Genomic DNA, 12,919 nt, shown 5'->3' with positions numbered 1-12,919 from the left:
GTGGTTTGTTATAAAGTGGGAAGGTTTCCAGTCAAGAGACGACACATCCTGCAGGGCTGCAGCTATCACTGATAACACAGAGCTCCCGACCTCATGCAAAAGAAACAACATTTAAAAATGCTAAGAAAAAAGAACTTTCACACTACTCTGTGTATTGTCTCTGTATCTACACTGGTCCATCACATACATTCATGTTGAGCCTGGTGAACTTGTGTGTGCCTAAGGATATACGAGAGATCATTTGAATTTTGTCTGTATGGAATCTGATGAGTACAAAGATGATAGAGATTGTCATGTGTATACAACATGAATCAACATACTGTAAAAAGCAACTGTTATTTCATAATCCTCATTTGTAATCTACTGCAGCTACTTTTGGCCTCATGATGTCCAAGGACGGCTCTCAGTCTGAAAGGCTATGAATAAATATCCAACATGTGCTGTTGATTGAATATTAGGGATTTGACTTTGACAACAAAATATATGACTGTAAAAAGAGTTTTATTAGATTGAAAGTTGTTTTGAAAAATGTACAGCTGCAGTGTTTAACAGACTGTAACGTTACTAATGTGAAAGAAAAGCCTTTGTGTAGTTCCATCTGTTGATTGTTCTGACCATGTATACCTTGCTCACCAAGATATATTTTTTTATTACACTACTGGGCATTATTCACAGCCTGCTCATTTAAATCTAAATTACATGTTAACACCTTCAATGCACCTTGGCTGCAAACTGTTTGATTAAAACTCCATCGAATCTTTGGATTGGGCGCAGCTTGATTGTGCAACTGCGAAGAGTTGGCAAATTACTCTGCATATATTAAGCTTTTTTTTTTTTTTTTTCAGTCTGCTTTATAATTACTACTCTTTCATTACAAATACACTAGAAATACTATTCAAAATCACAGAATGATTTTAAAATCATAATTTCCTCCAAGCCTATAATTATGTGTTAAGACCTAAACATTGAAATAGTATACAGGAGATAAAAACACCATCTGGATTTAATGTGGTTACTGGTGTCTCTCTGGATTTGAAAGTCAGCCTGGAAACAGGACGTCCAGCAAGCTGTTCCTATAGCACTGCGGCATTCCACAGAAAAGTTGGTTGGTGAGTACCAGAAGTGACTGTGACGAGCTAAAAACCAACTCCTACACCACCAATATCACCCAGACAAGCAGCAGTCCATCATTCTGAGAGGTTAAAAGTGTATCCAATACCGTTTTTATCCACTTGAACTTTTCATCTCTGACCCTCCATGCAGAGCAGGAATAATTCACTCACACCACTCTGACAGCAGAAACACACTCAGAGAGACCAACAACAAAGTGGATTCTTTTAGTGGAAGGCAACAAAAAGGAGCTGACCATGGTGCTGAAATGTAATGTGTGGATTACTGTTGGATGACTTATTCATGCAAAAAGGATTTTTAAATTGAAGTCGGATCATTTTCCTGTCACTTGTTTTACACTTGGATTTGAGCCATGCCAGGAACATGATGCTTTAGAAGACATTGTTGGTCAGTCTGTGGATTTGTTGATCTATCAAGCTCAAACTTCAGACAGTCATGATTACATACTATGATAATCCTTAAACATCTGTCTAGCATTTCAGTCAGGTCACAATAAATGTTTATGGAATTTTATATAATTTAGCACAATGTGCAAATGTGCCTGTATATAAAGCTACACACTGTTTCTAGTGTTGCTGTAGTTATTTTATTTCAAAAGAACTGATAAGAGCACAAGACCACTTCAATGTGTAGACAGAGACAGAATGTATTGACTGAAACATCTGGAATTGAATCGAAGTGGTCGTAGTTACATTAAATAAATCTCAGACCACAAGGAAATACATTTCAAATATAAACATAAATTTACAGAAAACATGACAGAAGAATAAGCAGTTTTCTGCTGAAGTTTCACTTTTGGCTTTAGTTAGTCATTGGAGAAACCCCAGAGGTATGTTGGTTTGACTGTCTCCACACACACACACACACACACACACACACACACACACACACACACACACACACACACACACACACACACACACACACACACACACACACACACACACACACACACACACACACTTTAATCCCTGAGGGCTCCGCTGTTTCGTTGCCATTACCTACAAGTCCCCAGAGTTCATCTGTCATAAACAAGCTTGCATCAGGGAGTTACTTAACTGCAAAGAACTACAAAATGATGCGGTATGGAATATGGGAAGGTATGAAAAGCTACAAGGTACAGATCTGCCACGTCTCTGTGTCAATCTCCCCCCCCTCCCTCTCTCTCTCTCCCAAGAGTATCACATGAGCTGCAGTAGCAAAAACCTCCTGAATTATTGAAGCAGACCAGACATCTCTCAAACCAACCAACATACACACACAAACAAACACAGAAACTATATCCCTGCCCTCAGGGGGAAATGAGATAATGACCAATTCAATCTGACATGGTTTTAGCGACCATAAACATCAAAGTGAGAGACAGAGAGAGGGGGAGAGGAGAGATAGTAACACTGTTGGAAAAAGGACCGGGGAGGTGTGAAAAAGGAAAAAGAGAAACAGACTGCCAATGATTTATTTCACACTATGACACCCTGGGTTGGGAGGGATACTTCTAAATTTGAGCTGTGCAAGACAGCCTGCTTGTAAATAAAATCTGCTGCATTACATAATTGATTTGAATGCCCCTGGAACACAAAACGGAGCTCAACAAATTATTCAAAAGAGCAATTTGTAATTTGAATGCTGTCCATATAACCGTCAGCATAAGCTACCGTGATGGGAAAAGCAATAATTGCGTCCATCATCTCAATAATAATGAGCGTGATTACAGGGAACAAGTAGAGCCAGACACGTCCAATCAATAAAAGCAGGAAGCTGCTTTATAAATCTCAAGCTACAACCTCACTGCACCATAGCTCAAAGAGGAAAAATATAATAAGAGAGCACCTTTAAGTTGGACACAACAAATTATTTTTTGGACAAAATAAATATCTCTGTAGCTCATATTCATATAGATACTGATCAACCCCTACCAAAATGATGTTTAGTGTGTGCAGAGGTTTGTCTTTGCTTCTATAGATAAACTAATTTGAACCATGCCAGCTCCAGAACTGGCAAAGTTAGTTGGACAGCCCACTACTTTGGTCAAAAGTGATATATCCAAACCACTTTAAGAATGGATCTCTGACTTCTTCATTAACACACATTCAATAAATGTAGTTCTAATTAAAATATCTCTACATGTATGGGATGGGTTGCAATGGAAGGTGGTAAATACATTAATGGCCCAAAGAGGATGAATTGTAACCACTTTGATCTCCTGACTGGTACCTCCTTTGGGTCTAATGTTCAGTTATTTGGTTTAAATAAAATAACTGTTAAGCAAATGATAAACCTGTTAACGTAGCTCAGGTTTACTTTGTGTTTAGTGCTAATCAGCAAAAATAACTGATGAAAAATCAGATGAAGAACATGATTACATTATACTTGCTTAAAAGGCTGAATGTGCAACATTTTACACATAAATACAGCAGAAATCCAGTATATCCTCTGAAAATAACTGTGAGTCATGACTGTCTGCAATGACTGTGACACCCGAGTCCCGCTGTCTGTGATGTTTTCTGAGCTGTATCTACAGCGTGTTTACATGGACGGGTCGGCCGGCCGGCTCATCCCCTTGCAAATAAAAGTTGTTAAATTGAGGGACTAGAGAAAAGAAGAATAACATACTGTACTCACTGCTTATTTCAAATGTCACATAAGCATTTTTAGATCACGGTCATTTCATGTAAATTTACATGCAGTGTGAAGCTACGAGCAAACTAAAGAGCACTAGCATTAGCATGCCAACACAACAATGCAGCGCGAGTTGTTTTGATTTCATGCTGGTGCTCAAGGGGCGACATCTACTGGATCAAAAAGTCGCATATTCTTCCTTTAACATCAGCGTGCACTGCCAGTGTGAGCTTGTTGAAAAATATTATCAAGCTTAAATCTAGAGGAAACATACCCAAAGAGAGAGACGCCAAACCAAAAGATGATGACACATAACAGAGATAAATCAAGACAATAAATGAATTCTGACTGATCAAGAAGATTCTCTTGCTGGCCTCATTTCTATGTGCGGCGAAGTCATCACAAGACAGCTAGTCCCTTTTTAATGTCAAAATACATGTCAAATTATCAACATCTAAACATATTCATTTTTAGATCTGTGTGCTTCAAACAAAGAACACAAGACACTCTGGTTTTAGAGTCCATCTTTGTTGTTGAATAGTGGCATGCACTTTACATTTCAGATGACTACAGGGTAATCTTAAAAAAATCTAAAGTTTAAATAAAGAGAATAAATGAATCATATTGGAGAGCGGATGCATGACTCCCAACACAACAAAAGAACAACTGTGCGGATAAGCTCTTCCTATGTTGGAGGGCAACAAGCTGGCAAATAAGGCTGCTATTACTCATATTATCATCAAGCTTCAAAAGATTAAAAAATAAATCAAATGCTGAAATACGGAGAGATGTACAGCAGAGGGAGTTGAATCTCAAGGAAGAAACCTTCTGATCTTAGACTAGAACCAGTGCAGCATGGGGGCTTCATTACTGGCAATGGCAACAGGAACCCCAGATCAAACAGAGAAAACGTTTGGACATATTTTCAGTATGTCAATGTTTCACTTTGACATCCAAACATGATGCTCACAACATGTTAAACATAACATGCAATTATCCACAGTTGTGTTCATATGGAGGTTTTATACACATGTTGTACATATCCTCCCTGTCAATCAAAACCGGATACCACATCCAGACCAAAAATCCTACCATTTTATAGACATGTTGACATAAAGCTGGCTGCCTCTCATTAGTATAATTTAGATTTTTACTAACAACTGCAGAGATAGATGAAAATGAAATATGGTGAAAATATAATGAGGACAGCTTGAAGCCATATGGATCACTACTGCATGCAGGGTAATGGCATTTTGAGTTGGAAATAATATTCAGACGAAAGCTGTCTATGTTATGAAATAATTTGTCAAATAATCAGTGAGGTATTCGGCCAAAAAATGGGGCAACGACTAGATTTGATCATTTAGTAGCTTAATTGTAAGTATAAATGTAAATGTTCACTGATTCCAATTACGGTACCACATTTTTAAAGGAAAATATTATTCATTTTCTTAAATCTCGCCTCCTTTGAGAAGCTTTTGGGATTACACTGATTTAAACGTAGCAGGACCTATTGTCTCTTTACTTATCTTGTCCTGTATATGTTGAAGTAATGTTTCAAAATAAAAGCATAAGAATATCCCTGCTCTCTCACTTACTAAAATACTTGAAATGAAAACAAATGCTGTTTCGGCAGGATACTCACTTCAAAGCTAAACTAGCCAAATATAAATGTAATTCTTAAGTTTGTATTCCATACAAATGGAAAAAGGGCAGGATTTATGCTTTCTAATTGACTATTGCTCAATGTCAGAGTTCCAAAAATAGAGGTAGAAGAAGTTTAGACCCAGCTTTTTCTAAGGTTTGTGAGTAGGTTTCTCCATCACAGTAAATCTTGAGACAAAAGAAACCAACCCAGACAGTAGCTCTTCAATGGATTCAACAGCTTAGCAGGACAGCTTAAAATCAGCGACAACTACGCAGACAGAGGATCTCCATAGAGAGAGAGAGATAGAGAGAGAGAGAGAGTGGAGGGAGTGTGGAGGAGCTGCCATGACAAAGCTTACTCAAACACAAACACACAAACACACACACACACAAGGTGTATTGATGATGGATTCCACATGTCTCCCATACTTCCATCCTCCTTCTGTCCATCTGTTTGGATGGGGTTCACATTAAATCTCACCCTGTTTCTCTCTTCTCATTTTCGTCCTCCCTCTTTCTTATCATCAGCCTAAATACCACTGGCAGTCCGTTGGCTCCCCTGCTTAGTCTCTGTCTGCCCCACCCTCCACCCTCCAACACACACACAAACACACAGCACAAACACACTCAAAATATGTATCCTGTTCATACTGGACAGTGACCATCGTGTAGCCTGTGACCGGATGTCTTCCTATGTGTTTGTGCTGTGTGTTTTCATGTGTGTGCTTGTGTGTTGACAATTATTGATCATATCAAGGTTCCAATCAGGGTTACCAGTCCCTGTAAATTATCCAAATTGATCTCTCCAAGAGCCTGAGGGTGGATGGGAAGTTTTGCGTGTGGGTTTTTGCATAAGCATTCACACAGATGCAGAGTGAGCAGTTACATGAACATTTTTCCACCAGCCAGTTGGTACAACATGACACAGAATAATCTTCAACACAAAGATAGTAATCAGAATTTTCTCATTTGAAATCAATAGCTCAGGGGGGAGAAATATGCACGCAAAAGGAGAGCATGGAAAAGGGAAATAGATGAAAGTGTGTGAGAAGGAGAGAGCAAGAGACGGTTTATTTTGAAGGGCACTGTTTCATCAGGAATTAGTCGACTATGAAACGAGAGACGGAAGAGCCAGGAGTGTGGAGATGATAAACGCTGAGAAGGAAAGACAAGGAATAGAGAAAGAGAAATGGAGGACAGAGGAGAAGGAGGGGGGGAGATAAGAAAGAATGGCAGGTGTTCTTCCAAGCCTCAGCTTTAATTGACAGAAATACTGTATGACTGCTGGAGTGAAGTGACTCACAGGGTTTATGTGTGTGTAAGAGAGAAGGTGAAGGTGACTCCAGGGTTGTCATGTCTAAGCTGCTTCTCTAGATTGTATCCCTCCCCTCCCCCTTCAGCTGTGCAACCAGCCAATCAGGACACATGCAAACACACCAGGGTGCAAACATAGATACAACAGAGGGCGAGCAGTTAATTTGGATGCAGTGGGAAGCTTTCCCAGGTGTAAATATGGGACTGAAAAAGAATGTGCAAGCTCGACAAAAAACCCATTCCCTCCGGAAACGCAAAAAGGGGGGAACATGTATTACAAGTCAACACACAAAACAGCTTTGAAATGAAAATAAACTGTCACTACAGCTGTTAAACACAATGTAACTCAAAAAGAAATTCAGAACACACACAAAGGGAACGCACACACATGCATGCACAATCCTCTTGTTTTGATAAAGAGAGACAGTAGGGGTCTGTGACTGGCAGCCCCGGAGAGGCTGTCGTCTCGGAGAAAGAGAGTACCAATGATAAGAGATGACAGCGTTTAATTCTCACCGAGAGAATGAGCAGAGACAGGCCGCAAGCAAGTGCAGACACAACACAGTCACAATGCAAGCACACAAGAACGCGCTGAGGTTTGAAACTTGCTGATTTTCAACCAGGTCCACCGGCTAATGAAAAGGTGGTCTACTGAGGACAGGCATTTACACAAATAAATGCTAAAATATGCAGCACAAATCTGATGGCCTTAAAAAAAAAAAAAAAAAAAAAAAAAGATTTAATGTGTGTCTTTAAACCTACCAGCACGAGTTGAAAACAGGATTTCTGAAGAAGATTTGGAAAGGAAAGGAAAGTGGACAGGGACAAGAAAAGCCTCTTTTTAGGAGAAACAAACAAGCAGCTCAGAGGAGTGAAAACAACTTTTCTTCCTCATGAGGCATGCCTGAATGTCAACGACAGCTTTTCTGTCGCTGTTTGTTTCAGAGATTCTGCAATGAGACGAAGGAGGACAAGGAGAGCAGATGAGACGAAATGAGGGAGAACAAAATGAGACAAACAGTGACTTGACATTCTTGGGATTTTAAAATGCTTGTTCTAATATGATGACTAAATTTAGTGTCGATACCAAAACGTTAATGGCAAACTATATGAGTTAGCAGTCCATGAATCTGGCCAGTTAATTTTCTCAACACATTTTCATGTAGATCAAACACATGTTGGATACGGACACTCCGTCATCATCATTTGTTTTTATTTACACTACTCAATATTTTCCAGTCCATCAATATTAAGCAATCTCAGGCCGGAAAAGCTGAGTTATGTTAAACCAGCTAGCTCAGCAATGTACAGATATAGAAAGCATTAACACTAGAAGTGTTCAATCTGTTATTATCCACTTTTAAATTATACATTGTAATTTGTCTCTATTTTCTTGAAGCCCTTTAATAAACTCTATGATCTCAAATAGTTTTTGCTCCAAATGATTCACTACTTTGACTTTTAAATGTATAAGACTGTAATTATCAGAGGAAAGGATGTCTATTACTGTAAAAACACTTTAGGAAAGTGACATCACATTTACTCAACTTGCAATTATGTTGACTGTGAATCTGTCCGAGGAGAGCTACAGTCCATGTATATCTGCCACCTACAACCCACAGCCATTAGCAGTGCTACAAAGACACTGTGTGTAAAACACTAGAGTTACATATTCATGCGCCACAGCTTCAGCCCTGCATGCTGCTGTTGCCGAATTTGGATTGGGTATAATGATCTTCTGTTTTGCTGCTGCTGCATCTACCATTGTTCCAGCTGGGCCGCTCATTTTCACTTTTGTCCCAAGCAGAAAATACTTTGATGAAGCAAACAATGTGAGGCAGTCACAGGCTTACAACAAAGATGACCCTGCCTGAAACAGAAACACAGTCAGACTCACTGCCGCATACAAATGTGTGTATACTTATTGCAGGCCCAGGGATATGATTTGCATTTAAGCTCATTAAAATTCAAATGATGATTGTAACCTAAGGAAAATTTAAATACTGGCACAAATTAGAAGGAAGAACAGTAACAAATTACAAAACTGTAAAATTGGTCAAAAACATTTAGACATCCTCAAAAAGAAAGTTCCAAACCATCCCTTCATGATGATGAAAACAAAGGCACTGCACTACAGAGATATCAAATACACATTTTTTTCACAATCAAACAAAAAAATAATCATGTTTTGGACCAAACTACAGTCACAAAATGCTCGCTGTCATGTGAAAATGTTGCTTGCACAGCTGTTGTTAAGCTTATTTCAGAAGCCAGTTTTGTCATTTCTTGCAAAAATGTCCTTTTTTCCTTAAACCATAAAAAATGAAGGGAAAAATTTCTGAATCAAGCAAACAAGCAAAAACAAAGATGGTAACTTTGAAGGAAAAAGGATTTTCAGCTGACAAAATGTGATGGTAATGAGGGACATTTTTCATTCTACTGCACATCCTTACTGATTACAAGTTGACCAGACTAGAGCTGTCTGTCTGCATCACTCACATCCGTCAGCATATTAGAGCCCAGTTATTTGAATGGGATGAGGCTAAAGAATAAATACAATTATAATTTCCTCATGTTTCTAAATAAACCCCCTGAACGTTGACTGTCTAACTATTGCACCAGCTCCCCAGCCAACAATTGGACGCTCATACATTATGCAGCAGGGAGCAAGTGGCTCATCAGGGATGCAGAGAGAAACATGGCTAAAGGGGAGAACGGCAAAGAGGAGGAGCCAGGGGTGAGGGCCGAGGTGGGGGGGTGGGCGGGGGGAGAAGGTACAGGGGAGAGAGAAACGGCCATGGATGAGGAAGCACAGGGTCATTCACTGCTCTCCAGACAGAGGCAGAAAATGAGAGAAAGAGGAAAGCATGAGAGAAAAATGTAGAGTTCATGACTCAAAGAGAATTGAGAGGACAGACTGAGATTTATTGAGTGACTGGGAGGATGTAAACCGCTGTTATGGAGTGCTACTGGGCTCAAAGGATGGAGAGGCAAATAAACAATTAGTTATTTAGAGTTAGAGTTATTTGGAAGATATGTGTTTTCATTCTTTACCAAAAAAAAATGCAACAAATCAGCCAATTATAAGGTAAAAGCCTGCATGTTCCATGAGATTCTAGTGCATCGACTGGCTTGCCTGTCAGCATATGGAGCCAATGAAAATAAGTGTGTTCTCAAGTTCTTGTTTGGGTCAAATGCCGGAGTCAGCTGTCTCCTTTTCTTTCTTGCCATCCTAACTCTGTGCAGGTCCTGGATTGGCTATAGGCCTGTGTGTTTTGTTGCTTTAACAGGTGAGGTTTTTTGCTAACCTCCGAGGGTCCTCCCCATATAACTGGGCCCCAGAAAGCTTTCCCCCTTATCCCTCATTATGGGCGACCTTGGCCCTACATTATCACATTTTTTTAACCAGCCTGTTGTAGGTAACCAGAGCTCTGAATTTTCTGGATGAGTCTCACAATTTCACTAAACATTGGTGTAAACCAGAGTTAACATTCTGATTAAACCTACAATAATAAAAAAAAGCAGGGTTTCACTCCACAGTTGAGATAAGATGGTTGCAAAAGATTGCTGTCTGAGGTAGCAAAGTGTTTAGAATCACGGACGAGGAAAGAGAAATGGCTAACAAAGAATGGAGGACAGAAGTCACAGTGGGACAAGAGACAGCCCATGTTTCAGGATACAAATTACAACCAGAATGTTTCCCGATCTGATAGGGCAGACAATAAACACAAACAGAGACACACACACACCACAACAGCTCCTGCATTTGCTTCGTTGCATTGCTTGAAATATTAAACAGAAATGTCACAGTCTCTCCTCCTATCCATTGCTCCTCCTCTCCCCTCCTTCCCTTCCTTACCCTTCTGACAGCTTCCTGTTAATGAGTTTCATTTGAACAGGAGACCACAGACAGAAGTAAACACACACACACACAAACACACACTGCAGGTAGCAGAGGCCTGCTTGAGCACATACAGGCAGTACTGTATGGGGAGGAGCAGCTCTAATAAGGCCAAAGTTAGCTCGCTGTCTACTAAAATCTCAGGAGAACATGTCACCAAGGACGTCATAATATTTGGACTCCAGTGGTAACACTACATTCACAATAAGCCTGATGAAGACCGGCCAGACTGTAGAGTTTGTTCACTTAACATTATCAATAACTTTCAGATGATACCAGAGACAGAGTTTGGAGTGAAATTCTCGTGATGAAAATGTTTTATGAAGCTTTTATTGAAAAAGTGACCTGCAAGCATACACAATTCTAAGAAGAGGATATAGGTACACTGGCTTGAAAGCCGATAGAGGTAGCTAGGCTTCAATTAACTTTAGAGATAACATGGCTGCTTAAGAAAAATATATATACCCGAAGTACTGTAACCATCTATTTCAGGATTGTGCATACTGGACCCAGTGTGAGGTCCATGCAAACAACACACAGGGCTACATTTAGGTGCCCTTCTGAAGAATAATGAAGCTGTAGGTGACTGCATTTTCTTTTCAGCAGTAGGTTAAAAATAGACTTTGTTCAGGTGAAAAGAGAGGCTGAGATCGCAATTATGAACCATTACTATAATAGACTACCACTACACTGCTCACCTTAGGAACGGCACAAGTTACAAATTCACTTCTTCTGATTCTGACTGAAACAGAAATGATCAGTTGTAGTGGTATAGTAAGGTTGGGAAAACCTCTAATCAGTCAAATCCAAACTCGTTTTTTCCATTATATGCAGAAAATGCTCTGTCACTGAGTGGGCTTGTATGTCAAACCAGGGTCTGAAGCTGGTCAGTATACAAGGGGGGGACTATGCCTGCTGGCAAGAGCTCAACCACTCACAGGGTACATCAAGGGCGTATAATGGGCTTCTCTCTTTCTCACACACACATACTGTACACACAAACACACACAATGAAGCTAGTTATGATGCCTCTTAAAGCTGGATGTTGTGTCTGTCAGTAAAACTCACATCTCTGAATGGGTTCCAGGGTCTGTCCTTGTTGTACTGAGACACGGTGCTCAGCCATTTGTCGTTACTGTTACCGGAGACCGTCGTTTCTCTGCTTAGCAAGAGAGCCACGACAGGCAGCAGAAAGAAGAACATCTTCTAAAAGCAAAGGAAAAAAATAAAAAAAAACAGGGAGAGAAAGAAAAATACAGAGAATTATCAGACTAGTAAATATGTTCAAAGTAAGGAAAACAGATGTAGAGGAGAGGAGGATGCAGTAAAGTGTCTAAGGAGCGGACTGAAGTCAGAGTGTTAGACTTTGTAGAAGGCATAACTCTTGTATTGTGACGCACACTGTGTCAAAAATGAAAATAAGAAGCAAAACGAAGCAGTGTTTATAATTAAAAGGAGGTGTGTCACACTCATTGTATCAATATAATCGCATTGTAAACATTAGAGAGTTGTCACTGCAGATGGGGCACCGCGAAAACGATTTAGCCCCGGTAGCTTTCCCTCCGCTAATTTAAAAAGCAATTAGCGGGGTACACACAATTGCAGCCCCCACGGAGCTTCCGTCTCGGCTTTCGTTTGCTCCATTCTCGATCCCCAGCGCCGTGAAAGTCGACCAAAACGCGCGGCAATACACTTTAATTTCCAGTTTTTTTTTTTTTGTTTCTTTGGTTAAATAAAGAAAGAAAAAGAAAAAAAACAAACTCAGTGAGTCACCTACCTTAGAGAGTTTGTTGGTGTCCAATTCTGATTCCCGGGGGAAAATAAGTCCACAGCCCCGGGTACTCCGGTGGCACCCGACTGCTTGTAGGATTGACGGTTAAAAGAGGGGGAGCTGCGAGCACGAGCACACCGGCAGCTTTCTCCTCCTCCCCCTCGGTCATCACCAGACACCGCCTCCTCCCTCTCTCTCTCTCTCTCTCTCTCTCTCTCTCTCTCTCTCTCTCTCTCACCGTGTCATTGATTTTCAGCGGGGTGTATTTTTTTTATGTTCACACTCCAGAGCCCAAGCGGGATTTGGGCGCCGTGTCAAAGCGCTGTTCCGGATATACAGACACAAATTTCATTTTAGTCACGCGCCTCTGTAGTTGAATTCGAGCTCGTGTCCACCATAATAAATACAATTAACACGCATAAAGCATAACATGAACGCAGTATTGGTGTCTGATTGGGTTGTTCAGCTAGGGGAGTATTGCGAGCTATTTCAGCACCATGGATAGAGTCAGGTCATGTACTGTATAACTATCTGCA

The 12,919-nt window shown here is 40.3% G+C and overlaps 1 protein-coding gene across 2 annotated transcripts in view; it reads right to left on the bottom strand.

Moving 5' to 3' along the window:
• Positions 1-12,547, bottom strand: part of spock1 (SPARC (osteonectin), cwcv and kazal like domains proteoglycan 1) — a 99,738-nt gene extending 87,191 nt beyond the window's left edge. The window contains exons 1-2 of one of the 2 annotated variants that reach the window (XM_065958769.1): positions 12,390-12,547; positions 11,681-11,818 (exon numbers count right to left, since the gene is read on the bottom strand). In XM_065958769.1, coding sequence (XP_065814841.1) covers positions 11,681-11,815 — 135 coding nt within the window. In that variant the 5' untranslated portion in view covers positions 11,816-11,818; positions 12,390-12,547. The remainder of the gene's footprint in view (positions 1-11,680; positions 11,819-12,389) is intronic. The other variant, XM_020642636.3, reaches the window with a different exon arrangement.
• Between the last annotated feature and the right edge of the window lie 372 nt (positions 12,548-12,919).

This window comes from Labrus bergylta, chromosome 9 (assembly GCF_963930695.1).
Source record: "Labrus bergylta chromosome 9, fLabBer1.1, whole genome shotgun sequence".
Lineage (NCBI taxonomy): Eukaryota > Metazoa > Chordata > Actinopteri > Labriformes > Labridae > Labrus > Labrus bergylta.
Note: the sequence above shows the minus strand (reverse complement) of the source record. Positions and strands in the feature narration are given on the sequence as shown.